The sequence below is a fragment of the Stegodyphus dumicola genome, chromosome X1 (assembly GCF_044657685.1).
Source record: "Stegodyphus dumicola isolate Sdum_Otavi_A_Nest chromosome X1, ASM4465768v1".
NCBI classification, from domain to species: Eukaryota; Metazoa; Arthropoda; class Arachnida; order Araneae; family Eresidae; genus Stegodyphus; species Stegodyphus dumicola.
The window spans coordinates 28,027,102-28,042,379 of record NC_140780.1 but is presented as its reverse complement, the minus strand read 5'-3'; the positions used below and the strand labels follow the sequence as shown (position 1 = coordinate 28,042,379).

The window sequence follows — 15,278 nt, the reverse complement described above, 5'->3', positions numbered from 1 at the left end:
ACATAATAGGTGATATTTAGCAGAGAAATTATATTTTAATCAACAGTTCTGTTTGTCTGCCATAGGAATATTTACTTAGAACATAAACGATAATACAAAGCGACAGATAGCAAGTGATTGCTCATAACTTAGAAGGTTCTTCTGAAGTGCTTCTATCACTACTTCAAAGTAATTAAATGTTATATTTGTCAATACTTTAGAATATCGCAAGCGACGATGCTTCTTTAAAATTTCTTTGCCTGAACTATTCGTAATTTTAAACCATACATGTATATTTGGTGTATGGAAATTTTCGCATAAAGGTTAAAAACATGTTTTATGTGCATACTGGATATTAAAGAAAAATATGCATGACGCAAAACTTTCATTTAGAGTTTCTTATTTTCATTTTATAAATAAGTCTTCAGAGTCTTTAGAGGTAGAGAGTAAAATATTAAAACTTAAAACTCAATGTAAGGATATAATAAGAACGCGCATTATGATGCAATGTTTTAAAGACTAAAACCTCATTTCTTCAAATCCTTTCCAAAATATTAATGATTAAAACAAAATCAGTGATTTGAAAATTAGCCTGAACTGTGCCCGAATAATAATAAGAATAAACATCGGAAACGATATATTGTTCTATAAATCCTGTGTTTTGTCGTTATGATTATCAACCGGCTGGCAGCTGTCACAAGCTATAGTTCCTAACATACTCACATCCCCTTCACCTTTCATCCCGAACAATATAAAATACCATCCAATCCGAAGTAGAAAAACTGATAGCGAGCTCCCCGAGTGAACTATCGATTGGTCTTCGGGAGATATGAAGTTTCATTTCCAACATTTTTTTAACGCGAAAGTCGGAAAATATTCACTGTCACAATGATTATTTGAACATAAAAAATGCTGACAATAACTCAGAATTAAATAGTCGCGAGTCCTCATTGGTATTAATGTCGGCTGCTCTGCTCTTTTTTATCTCTGGGTGTATCAAATGATGTTACGACTGTCATAGGAAATAAAACTCACGGCATTTTATATAAATATACGCACGAAAGTTTGTATTAAGCGTAAAAGGCAGACAAAGTTTAAATAAAATGCTGTTTCTGTTTGTACTTATTGGAACTGTAATTTTTATTTGTAAGTCAAAGGAAAGCCTGTTTAGCGGGCACCTTTCTGAATGTCGAATATCACAATTTTAAAGGTAGTTATCATAAAGTCATTTTGCAATACTAAAAAATACATTAGACAATTATTTCATTGAAATCATAAATCACAATTTTAAAAATGTTAAATATAATAAAATATTTAACAATTTTACGTTTCATAATTCATTTTGTTCAAGTTAAAAAGCAATAAATCACAAACATTTAATACCATCTTTAAACTTATTGCACGAATAGGAGGCATAATGTAAATTTAAATTTAACATCTTTCTTGGCAGATATCTTTCTTGGGTTTTGCCTTAATGGAATAATAATCCAATCCACTTCTTTTCATTTTTTTTAAGTTTATGATACTGCATTAAAATTTTCATTCTGCTAGTGTGGCACACCAGATACTGAGCAGCTAAATCTATCTCCTAACCTGAGATGATTACAGAGTTCTTCTGAGAAGAAGAGCGGCCTATCCATATGGAAGTTTTCTAGTTTTTTCCCATTCCGACATATCAGCACTGAATATTTAAAGCTGAAAAACACGCGGCAATAAATTCATCTGCGATTATACTCTCAACTGGCTCAGTAGGCTGGTTTAGTAGGATTTTCTTTTTTTTTTTAACTTTCCTTTTATTGCGGAGATAATTAAATACTTTTTAAACAAGAAACATGAAAGGTACTTTTGCCGGGATTCGAAACAAGGGCCTTTAAACTGATAGCTGAACGTACTAACCACTTAAAGTATGAGAGTACTCAGAAGGGAAACATTGATGTTCTACCAGATATAGCATAAATACGGTCCCGTTTAACATAGAAAATCCTCCAAGACTAGATTCGTACCATAGACAGAGAATAGTTTACTTGACACTGTAGAGACATTAGGTATTTGTGAAGCAGGAGACATGAAAAATGAGCAATGCCTTCGCTGGGACTCAAACCTCGGATCTCTCGAATGCGCGCCGAGTGTGCTAGCCATTACACTAGGAAGGCATTCTAAGAAGGCAGGAGAAATGCCTTACAACATAATTCATTTACATAGTTTTCCTAAAATTGGCAAGTAGATATTTAAACAGTTCATTTTAAGAAAATCCTCTGTACTCTGCCTTAATTACTTAACCAAACAACTTCTCCGTCGAAATTAATCAAAGAATATATTTCAAACTGAGTTCATGGCACTCATTTGAATCAACTGTAATACACTGAAATTTTGATGTTGGAAAACTGCCTTTTTCATTTAAATTCTTAATAAAACACTCTGAATTCTTTTTATCTAAAATTCCATAAAAAGTGCATGAAATTACATCAAATTAAATCTGTCTCTAAGCTTTCCAATGACCATGATTTAAATTGTTAAACAAAGCAACCCTAATGGTAGAACAGAAATCACAAAACATAATATAGTCATAATCTAATCTCACTTCGTAACTTCGCACCACAGATGTATGAATAATTTAGCTATAAAATTAATAACTTCGTAAATTTCAAGTATGTGTAAAATTAGTAATTGTGTACATGTTTGAAAAGAAAGTAGATAATTTGAGTTTCAAAGGTTTAAGGAGTTTATGATTACAAGAATTCTAAATTTAAATTCATGTTGCAAGTAGTATGTTACGTGGAGGAAAATATTTGAAAGCGGTTTCATTTTCAAAGCAATTAAGATAATATAGGAGGTTTCATGATCATGTAATATACTATCATTTTGTAGCAGGCTTCATGATTATGTAATACGATATGACTTTGCAGTAAGCTTCAATGAAATTATTACGAAATAATTTCAAATTAACGCCATTGAAGCCTACTGCAGTACAAAATCTATTCTTTCTACTTATAATTCAGAGTCCATAGTACTATTACCTTTCTTATAAATGTGCTTTCACTTTTACAAAATAGGGTGAAATGGGCAGGTATCCAAAACAGCTTCTTGATGCATTATATGATAAAATCAGATTTACATAATTTGAAATATTATCAGTTTTTAATATTTATGAATGTAAGCAGTGATCTCCTTTTACAGATAGTCATCGTTATAAGCCTTATTATTTAACTGTTTTGAAACAATATATTTTTGAGAATTTATTCATTCCTATAGATATTCAAGTGTCTGTATCTTGTTTAGGAGGAGTAGGTCTGGCGCTAGAGTACTTAGATATCTAACCAAAACTATATTTCATCATAAATAGAAGTCTAATTTTTAGATCAATGATTAAAACAAACTTAAAACTAAAAACTTAACTTCAAATACTTCATTTCTTTCTGTGAAATATTAGAAATTCAAAAATAAGTTGAAGCATGCTTAAAAGGTACTTAATGAAGTTAATAGCAGTTTCCCTTTAGCAGCCAAAGAAGAAAGTGCGGCCACGTTTTTCAAAACCCAGTTTGTCCGATTTTACACATTGCACATAAAATTCCGACTCTCGTTGCTAATTCTTTCTCTTTTCTGATTAATCATAGGAACGTTTAATTTTTCACATTTCTTTACTACAGATAATAATGTCAAATAAACAAATCGCTTTTGGTACACTGCTTATCCGTAAATACATTTTTCTTGCCAGTTTTAATAACGAGAATGAGTTCCGGGAGGTTGTCATACTAACAGAAGTAATTAACGTACTCTTTTACATTGTTTGGTTAACTGAATATATAGTACAGAACCCATGAACTATGTTCCATGCAAAGGATACCATCGTGGAGAATTTTCTAAAGAAACAGCTGGTTTCCAACTGTAAAAACAAAGAATCTTCAAGCGGTGAGTCCATTCTGTAGAAATCGAATATAACCAGTATTCAGCGTCTGTAACCATTCTTCAAAAATAAAATTTATTGGGAATTTATTTCCAGGATTTTAATTCATATGTAAATTATTTTTGCATGCGGTTGTTTCTTCATTTACGTATATACGTACCATTTATATCTCTGAATGTTAAATATTTTTTTCTAATTCTACGCATTTATTTCAGCATTAGTTGTAATTCGTATTAATTTCATGTAAACACATAAAATGTAATACTTATTCCAATGAACATTTAATAGCTTAAATAGTTCCTTTAATGATGCTGGCTCTGTATCAGTAACATATGAGAATTATGTTGGCCTTCTGGAAATGGACAATTTTCTTTCGTAAAATGAAATCTTTTACCTCTATGTCCGTAGTCAAATCAACTAATTTCTTGTTATCGTCAAAATTCTTCTCTTGACTTAATATTTCTTTCTTCAATATTCAGTTCACTACAAAACCCTGGTGCATCTGTTAAAAGTTCTTTTTTAACTAACTGTCTTAATACCTAAGACATTCTGCTTGAAGATAGCTAGTGAATACGAAACATAGATAAAACTAGAAGATCTCATATGCTAGTATTATTAAGGCATTATTTTTTCTTATATGCTAGTATTATTAGTATTATTAAGACAAGATAAGTATTATTAAGGCCTTATTTAAGTATAATGATGTACGTATGAATTTATTAGAATTTAAAAAATGACTATATTTATTATACGGGTTAACAAACGGTCTTTATTTTCTTTGTAGGTGCATATTTATAATTTCAAGATCAAATTGACTCATGATCAATGTATCCAGTTTCTTTTAAATCCGATTTAAACTTGCATTACTGGATCAATTTTTTCATCATGATTTATTAAGATCATACAGTGTATCAGAATAAAGTATTAAAATATTCTACATAAAAGGACTTGAGGGCGATAAGAAAATAGCTAAAACCTGAGTGCACGATTTATGAATGCTTTAAAATTGTCTGTGTGTAAAAAACAAAACCCTTAGTAGTACTTTCACATATCAGATTAATGCAGTTTTATTATAATTAGGGTAACTTGTGTTCTATAGAACTTATTTATTTATCCATCACTTTTTCTTTCTACTTTTATTAGTTACAAATTAAGACTTCTAGATCATAATTTTCAATTAACACAAGAGAAATAGTGAATTTATTTTTATTATACTGCCAAAATGTCTAGAAATCGTTTTTTGCTAATTTCAATAACTTCATTTCCTAATTTGGTAACTTATATGCACTTTTGAGAACGAACATCTTAGAGAAAAAGGTGGTATTTTTTTTTACTTAGAAGTTCCCCGGGGAAAGCGATTTCAGTTCAGGGCATGCATCTTTCATAAAGAAAACGAAGTTCTACCGCCCGGACCGTCCTCTTGCCATATGCGTAAGTGAGTTATTAAAACTTTATTCGGAATCTGACAGCCGCTTCGGGACAGGGGTGTCCTGGAGAGATTCGATCACCGGTGTTATTCAGGCGACTGTCCCATAGATGAGGAAGAGGCTTCGGCAGGATGCAGCTGCAGGAGATGCGAAAGAGCGCCCTCTGTGAAATTCCGGAGAAAAGGATCCTGGTTTGCCTTCGCAGTAAAGCGGAGGGCGCAACAGGCTACAGCATCCCTGCATCTTCCCTGTCCGGTCCCTTTTCATCCCTTCTCTCAAAATTTCCGTTAAGCCTAGCCACAATTGAATGTCGCTCCAACTCCGATATGCGACAGCGATCAGACATATGATCACCCGTCATGATCAGATCACTTGAAGAGAGCTGTCTTCCAATTCGCGGCACTCCTGTCATCATCGTGACACTTTCCGGAGTCTAATGGCCCCATTGGAAGAATATTTGGAAGCGTATTACCCCTATTGTCGAGCTTACCCCGATGTTACATCGCATACTTACCCTATACCAATTTCAAAGAATGCAATGTTTGAACATTCGGCAAACGAATGAAGAGCCAAAGTGGACAATGAAGAATCCTCACTTATTATCAATATCTTGCCGTATTTATAAATATCTTTAACCCGTACGAAGTTTCCACTTTTAATGTCTTATGAGAAAACGAAGATATATTTTTATCTATCTCAGACAGAAAATTAGGAAGTATGGATTATGAAAAATGTTGACCACAGTTCATTCGAACAGTATTTCATCGCATATCTCTTGTCCAAACATATCTGTGATATTTGAGATTTTGTTAGGATTTACCTTTGCAGAAATATAACTGGCACAACACTCGGTTTAATTTAATCTTGAAATGAAGATAATAATTAGAAGAATGAATGATTTTTTTAATTCATTTTTCAGATTTTCTGTGATAATTTTAACTTTAGGACATCATTATTTTATGAGCTTTCTTCCGTGCCTATAATTGGATTCAACAACATCCTGAAGAGACTATTTCGCATCAGACTATCACTTGACTAACGAAACATTTAAATAACGGTTTTTAATTTAGTATTGTTGACAACAGGAATAGTTTCCCAAATTCAATACTTTACGGACAAACACTCGTTACAGAAGATCGCACATGTTTGGAAGCAAGAATAAACTGCAACATATATTTGAAAAAATAATTTCTATCAAAGTAAAAAAGAAATATGTTTTTTGCCTTTGGCTTTCAGTGTAAGGTTCATTCCCTATTTAACAGAAGACATTGTCGTTTTTACCTTTTATCAAATATTTGAGGATGCATTATCGACTTATATCTGTCTTCAAAACTTCTTCTATTAAGCCTTTTCTACGAGCATATCCCTGTCATTTACTTCATATCGATGTTATTATTTCGCAAAGTACTCTCCGATATCAGTTGAACTGATCTGTACATCAACAAAGAGAAATGTATGGCATGGTGTCATCACACTCAGGGGCTCGCACCCGAATAAAAGCGAAATCTTTTAGCACTCAATCCACTGAACAACCTTCCTACTCCTCCTCAAAGAAAACTCCAAAGCCCTTTTTCCAGAGATTCTTTGCTTTTATCAGAGATGCGTGGTACGGAATCACAGAATCTAATGGTAAGATTAGAATTGACTTTTTCTGTAAAACTGTATGATACCTTACGTAAAGTATTGTATAGCACCTTACGTACGTATTGTACAATACCTTACGTATGTATTGTATAATATCTTATATACGTAGTTTAATTTTGATTAGCTTAATCAAAATGTTTATGATTTGTTCTTGAGGGTAGTTTCAGAAAGTTTTTAGCCTAGCAAGATAAAAAATTTTCCGTTTATTGCAATAATGTTTGCTAATTTAAATCAAAACCATTTTCAACATTAGAGAGTCATTTTATACCTGAAATCGCGCTAATGTTTTTAGTCTGATTTTTTTCACAACCCAACAAAAATTAGTTTGATCTTTCTGTAAAAGAATTTAAGTAAAATATAGTTTAATTATGATTTAAACTACGATTTCTTCTTTTCTAGATTTTGAGCTAACATGCTTATAAATGACAAGATATTTTCATTTATGAGTTAACTTAATTAAAACATGTACTGTAACAGTAACTTATTGTAAACACATATTTTGTTATTTCAGATAAATCTTTGGAATTAATTATAAAAGTATGTGACACGCATAGTAATTTTAATATATATTGCAGTATTTTTTACCCATTTACTTCGTTCTCTTTTCGTTATTTTTCAATTAATACATTCGAGAGAATTTAGAAAAATTCAAATTATTCCCTACTAGAACCTAAAAGGAATACTATTTCTTGTTCTCAGCATTTAATGCAATTAGATGTTTATATTTCTAAGATAAAAAATAGTATATAGTAGAAGATTCATTTTAATGAAATAATTTTGACTTTAAACAGGATTTCGACTATAGATTCTGAAACTGCGTTTCACATTTAGAATTTTGCTTTTTTTATCATCATTCTTCAAGTTTCAGTACTGTAAGTGCATCAATCCTAAACGCGTTAAAACATTTATTACTTTCGACAGCGGAATGTTTGAAACAGAAACGGTAAAAAACTTACAATAAAGAAAACACCTATGTTCATAATTAAAAGTCTCTCATTATAATATCCAAGGACTTCAGTTTTTAATGTTTGGTTTACTATTCTATTGACATATGCGTAAGCTTTTAATGAGAATTGGAGGTACAATGTAATGTTTGTATGATAAAAACATGATCATTTAATGAAAAGTATCTGGAATTATTTTAATTAAACTAGTATGTACAACAAAATGTGATATTTACAATTTACCAATCAAACTATTTTCACTTAAATTCTTCTGCTTTACTCCCTTTTACACGCCAGAAGTACCTGGAATAAAAGTTGTGTGTCACAAAGTTTAGTTACTCAGGATGCGAAGAGAATACTTAGTCCTGCCAAAACTTTTCCCGAGTTTCTTGCTCGTTCTCAAGCACTGAAGTATCACGTGGAGAAATGTCGCGAGGAACCAATCAGTGTAATCCTCACTGAAATTTAACTTATCAAGTATCCTTCTATTGGAAAGTAAATCAATCAAATAAATCCTTTAAAGGAAATTGCGCATATTTGTATATATCACCATTGGCTTCAAATGAGAACGAGGAAATCAAGTTTAAACAACAGGAGCTTTAGCCGAGAGTAGAATTACATACGCCAGAGCAATCTCACATTATTCAACCGTTAATGTGTTAGCAGTTCACAAATGAATTTTATACGGTAAGAATTATATCGTGTGATCGTGCTATTGCATATGTAAAAAACGTAACTTTTGTGATAAATGTTTCATCAAAGAATTTAAAACGTCCTGTAAATATACTTAATTATTACCCATTATATAACTTCTTTCAAATTCCCTCTTGACTTATTCTTTAAATGAACAAAATGTTCATTACATATAGCTGTAACAATTTCATTTTCTGAGACATCGAATGTAAACTATTTTACGTCTGGTAAGTTCTCTGTTGTATTAGGTCGCAAAGAAAATATTTAAATGAAGAACTTGAACGTTTACCTAATTTTTAGTTACTGATGAAAATTTTTAAAATGTAAATAAAAATCAGGCCTTTAATATAATTTAAGAATAAATATGATATATATTTAAGATTTATATTTTAAATAAGATATATATTTTAAATATGATATATATTTTAAATATGATATACATTTTAAATATGCTATATATTTTAAATATTATATATATTTTAAATATGATGTTTAAGAATAGATATGAGCATTATTAGATTATTTTTCCGTGCTGAATGTTCTAGCATCCATCCTGAGAGAATATTTATGATACATATTTCAGATAAATATTTTAAATATGCTATATATCTTAAATATGACACATATTTTAAATATGATATTTAAGAATAAATATGAGCATTATATTATTATTTTTCCGTACTGAATGTTCTAGCATCCATCCTGAGTTCTTAAAGCTCTAGCGCTTATCGTATAACAAGATTAGAAGGGAAATCTTAACAGTGCACTATCAGTGTATATCCTGAAGCTAATTTCAAATACACTATTTTAATCTTTTACACAGTCATAGTAAAGAAAGACTTGTTTTTTATTTAAAAGAATACGGTAAAACACTCGAAGGCTATCTATGTATGAGAAAGATGCCTTCATGGAAGACTTCTAAACGAAACTGGCTCGCACTTGCATTGCAATATAGAAAACCACGAAACATTCATGCAGTCAAGCCTATTTGCCGTCTTTCAAACTTGCTTAGCAAACAACGGTAAAACGAAATCTGGATTTTGGATGACTTTTCCTTACAATCGAAATGTGTCTCCAATCCGCGTAGACACTAGACATATACAAACATTCATACCTGCTTCCGGGATTTGATTCTGAGTCCATCGATGCGGCAATCACCATCGCTAACTACTCTACTCATAAGAGACGAATTACATCGTTATATTCCGGGTACTATATTTATCGATTATTACGCATACTTTTATTCTTAACCAAAAAGTGAGCAAAAGTTAAAAATTAATTTATTTCATAAAATAATAGTATAAATGACTTTAAATATCTTCTGAGAAAAAAAGGCGGGCTTAAGATTTTGTAAAAGATAAAAATATGGCATGTAACCATATAACCTGTAATCTGATTTAACGAAATTTATCTTATAAATGTAAAAGATGTTACCTTTACTGATAGTTTAAACTGTTTACTTTCCTGATTTCCACTTTTCCGAGAAAATAGTTCTTAAACTAATTTATTTCATGAAATAATAGTATAAATGACTTTAAATATCTCCTGAGAAAAAAACGTGGGCTTGAGATTTTGTAAAAGATAAAAATATGGCATGTAACCATATAACCTACAATCAGATTTAACGAAATTTATCTTATAAATGTGAAAGATGTTTAATTTTACTGATAGTTTAAACTGTTTACTTTCCTGATTTCCACCTTTCTGAGAAAAAAATTCGTAAACTAATTTAGTGTCAAAAGAGGTTTTATTTTCAAGTTTCAGAAATGAGAACTTGTTGGAATGACTTAGTGATTAACCTTTATTTTGATGCGTCCGCTCATTTCCGCTTAGTCTAAATCAGCATTTCTAAACCTTTTGACTAACGCGTACCATCTAAACAAAAGTAGAAAACCTTTAGTGCCACCACTAGATTACTACTACCACCACCACCACTCTTGAGCTCAGATCGCATAAATTTACGAATGTTAGAGAAAAAACCTCAATTAGGATGTTGGGGTTTAAATTTTTGAATATAATAGTTTAAAATATTTTGCTTCTTTGTATACCCCTATATTTCTCTTCCGTACCACCGGTTGAGAATCCCTGCTAAATCGTCAGCTCAGAAATTATCTACGATTGGGTATTAGGTTACTAAAACTACTGTGAAAATTGAATTCCTAAAGATGATTAATCTTCTGAAGTCATTTATGATAAAATGAGTGAACACTGATAGTCAAGTATGATTTAAATAACACCACGAAGGCATGAACTTTGATAAATATGATCTGTTAATGAGAGAGATGGATTAATTAGTTAAATAACAAAGAAAATTATTATTCTTAGAATGTAGTAGTCGATAGTCAGTATGTTGATTCAGCCCCTTTTAATGTTTATATGCATCTAAGCATTTAATTCGAAGCTTTCCATTTTCCTGCAGTTTTGGTCGAAAATTTTCTACTAACCCACCTACTAAGCAAACTTTTAGCTGGCGATATCGTACAGCAACGGGTACCCCTTTCTAGCCCAGGGGGAAGAGTTAAATAAATGTAATTATGTAGAATATTTTGAGGTTTTTCTTTCATTACTCATGTAAATAAGAACCTGGTCGTCTCAGAAAATTTTCTGCAAAAGGCATTCTATACATCAGTATTTCGAGTATTCACCCTTAGTGAATAAAATCCAGAATTTTGGCCTATCTAAAATGTATTGTAAATAATGAAAACGAATTCCAAAGTTCAGCAAGAAATTCACTTCTGCTTAAGTAGGTATTAAACTATAAACTTGAACATTGGTTAAAAGGTTTAGAGATTCTCTGTTGTTGTTATTGTTACTTGTGCTCACTTGCCTGACAGTAACATCAGCCCAAGCGCGGGGAATTCCTCGTGGTAAGGAGCGCAAGATACGCCTGCCGTTGGCAACAGCCTTCAGCACCTTACAGGTGACAATGCGATTTAGCTCAGTTCCGCCCCCCCCCCAATTTTGATGAACGGACGGGTCCGAAGGTTTCCCGCCCCTCTCCCCCTCCACCAAACCACACTAGAGGACTTTTGGCTTGCCACATATTTAGAGTGCCGCCATGCCGCACAGACACTATACAAACATCCACGCCTTCTCCGGGATTCGAATCCGGAACCTTCGGCACCGACGCTAACCACTATACCGGTTAGGCGGCAGAGATTCTCTTTCTATCGCGAGTGCTGAGTATTTGCATGCTTTTCAACTTTGGTATAATTACCACATTCTATACAGCTGTGAAAACCTTTGAAAACATCAGAAATGCCTCCTAATTATTTTTACTTTGCTGACTACTGCACGAAGTACTAATGTATTGTTTGATTTCATTTGCTGATAAAAGCATAAAAACGAAAAGGCTTATCTACGTGATAATAACTGAATGAATAGTCATCAAGCGCTTAAAAACCGCAGTAAATGTAATTTAAACCATCCAGTTAAAATGCTCTAACATTTTCTGTAAGCTCAGGATTAATGAGCGGTCGAAGCGGAATGAGGCAAAGTCTTCTACATTCATGTTACGATATTACTCATCAACTTTATAAGAATATTTTTTTAACATGACATGAGTATGTAATGCGACTAGTATGCTTAATGAGTATCATGTGTGTAATATGATTAAAATGTCTAGAGTTTCAGGAGGGCAATTTCTACCCTCAAAATAAAATGTTAGAGCTTTCTGAACACTGAATATTAGTCCGAAACCTTCTTTTAAATGCAAATAATAGATGCATTACTATGTTTAGTAATTTCTGTAATAAGGAATATAAACTGCACATGCACAGGATGCTTTTGCCCTTTTTTTTTATGAAAGCGAATGCATCATTGAGAAGTAAACAAAAGGAAATATCAGATTAACCTTCCAATGAATAAAGGTATTCCTCCCGTCCGTTTCTTGTGGTTTAGAAATTAGTGCTCCAGGTAACAATCTTAAATTTCCGTGCGATTATCAACGCGGATGTTGTTGATTTTTCAGGTTGCCAGCTCCAAAAACCGAATAGATTCTAGTACAAATGTTTCCTTTCTACGGCTCATAAGTAATGGTTAGATTAAACAGAGATGCATTTAATTTAGCAATATTGTAAAGACATTACGTAATTTTTGGAAGCAGACTTGAAAAATGAGCAACGCCCTCGCAGGGGAATCGAACCACGGACTTCTGGAATACGCACCCAGCGTGCAGACCACTACGCCACGAAGACACGCTAAGAAGGCGGGAGAAATACCTTATATACTTCCTCATTTTAAAGGGCGACTGGGGTTTTTAGGGGACCCAATCGCCAAATCCTGGGTCTGGAGAATCATCATCCTCCACTCTTTTAGTTCGGGTGCCACTGTAGAGACATTAGGTATTTTTTGGAAGCAGGAGACTTGAAAAATGAGCAACGCCGTCGCTGGAAATCGAACCACGGACCTCTGGAATACGTGCCCAGCGGGCAAACCACTGCAGCAGGAAGGCACGCTAAGAAGGCGGGAGAAATAGCTTATACTGTATGCATAATCATAAAAAATTAATACGAGTATTCCTATCAGAAAGTATATATATCAAAATAACTCAGTACAAGATTATGCATCATAGTGAAAAATAGCAATGGAAAACTTGATACTCATTCAGTTTAAACTCCTATTCACCACTTAAAAGTGTGATCGCGAATTTTTCTAAATTAGAATAGCGTGTTATCAGATAAAGCACTTTGATGAACCTGCGAAAGCTTATCGAACTTCTATAAAACTAATCTTGAATACCCTCGATGTTTACATAACCCTGAAGGCAAATTAAAAAGAAGCTGGATCGAGAATGTTCAGCAGATGGCAGATTAAGTGCTTGGGAACTATGATTAACTACCCCAGTCTGCGAGTAAAGAGTACAGTAGCAGCCATCGAACCAGTTAATTCTGAAGAAAATGTTTCTTGACATAACAAACTATTCAAAAATACTCCGTCCCTGAGGAGACGATGAGACGTAATGATTCTAGACAGAATCGGAGTGAAGCTCTGACAGATATTGTACATTGCGTAAGTTAAGCTAGAATTTGCGATCTTTTTTGTATTTACATTGAAGAGTATGTACTGTTGCACTTTACATATTAGAATGAACAGGACTTCATTCAGTGTTAATTTAATTTTAAATTTTTCAAATCTTTACCTTGCGCTTCATATAAACAACATTAATTTGATCTTTCGTTAATATCCGATATTAATTAAATTTTATAGTATTTAACTAGAAGTAATTAAAAACTGCTATTAATCTTTTCTAATAATTAAGTCTCAGACTGGAGCTTCAATCTGAATCCGGCAGAACTAGTCTTAAAATTGTGCGGTTTTGTACTACATCAATACTTATATGGGAAAGATGTACAAAGTCAAGCAAACTAACCTTCATTCATAAAGAAGCCTTTATTTATTTTTCTTTATGCTATACTTCCTGTACTATAATTTAACTAATAATCATATATACATTGAACGCGTCATACAGCTGTTACTGCTTCACAGGCACTGAGTAAATTTTTATGTTGAACATCTCCTTTGCAAATGGTGTTAAAGTAGATAATTATAATTTTGCATCTGTTTAAGGGGAATTGGAACCACAAAATCTTCAAAAAAATTGTGATTTCGGATTTTTGCATTTTCAAATTCTCTACACTTTTATCTTTCTAAAAATACCATTCTTTAATCTCTATGAAAATTAGAACTGTAAAAAAATCTAGTTTTAATTTGTCATCTACTGCTTTGATCAGTAAGGATTTTTACATAAAAACGCGTTTTTCTCCAAACGTGATTTTTTTTATACTCGATGTACCTTTTCTCAGGAACTACTGCTCACAGGTATCTAAACTTTTTATGGCTTATTTATTAGGTTCCCTCATATTTACTGAAATGAGCTTTTCGTAATAAACTTAGAAAAAATATTTTTTTAAATTTTTTTTGTGTGACAAAAGTGCTAAATTTTACTATGCCTAACAAAGTATCCTGTAATTTACTCTAAAATTTAAAATGTTTCAAAAGCTCATTTCAGTATAATCAGATAGGTATACTTTAATTACAGAAAAAAATTCAAGCTTGTATCTACAGCAGATTTTGAGAAAAGGTACATCGAAAATGGCCAATTTAACATTGTCGGTATAGGGGTTTCTGATACCCCTTAAAAACAAATTATCAAAAACCTTGTTTTTATTGTGAATCAATGAACACTGTAGTCAACAGAAACTTAACACATAGTTAAAACTATAACTCTTGAAAGTGAATTATTACTTAAATAAAGCTGTGTACTTAACGAAAAATGACGAAAAATATACATATCTATTATAAAGAGACTTAGATAGTACGAATTGCTGAGTATCAAATAAACAAAACTCGAAGCTAACATTTTATTGATTTAATTTTTGTCACATTTTAACAGTTGTATTGGTGTTATTTCCTTTATTAACTATTTCATGTTTAACTCTTGTACGGTTTTGCTTATTTTACATAAAAAATTTATTTTATGTTTGATACCTATTCTAGACTTCTCAACTTTCCCTCACATTCTCTCGCCAGGATGTAAATGTAAAGTTAAGATAAGTGCTTATACGTTATAATGTTACGTGTGAATATCTCAGTTTATTCAGAGCGTGTTTCGCTAGCCAAGCGCACGTTTCGTTGTTATTTCGCGGTCACGCTAGTAAGCCTCTTGGCCTTATCAGATTAGTGTCA

General features: G+C 32.2%; 1 protein-coding gene across 3 annotated transcripts in view; it reads left to right on the top strand.

Moving 5' to 3' along the window:
* The window catches only part of LOC118198574 (Kv channel-interacting protein 4-like), a 247,878-nt gene that overhangs the window by 121,676 nt on the left and 110,924 nt on the right, over positions 1–15,278 (top strand). The window contains exon 1 of one of the 3 annotated variants that reach the window (XM_085808394.1): positions 5,539–6,939. The exons of the other annotated variants lie outside the window; for them this stretch is intronic. Coding sequence (XP_085664520.1) covers positions 6,762–6,939 — 178 coding nt within the window. The 5' untranslated portion in view covers positions 5,539–6,761. Of the gene's footprint in view, positions 1–5,538; positions 6,940–15,278 lie in introns of those variants that run through there. 3 annotated transcript variants of the gene reach the window in all.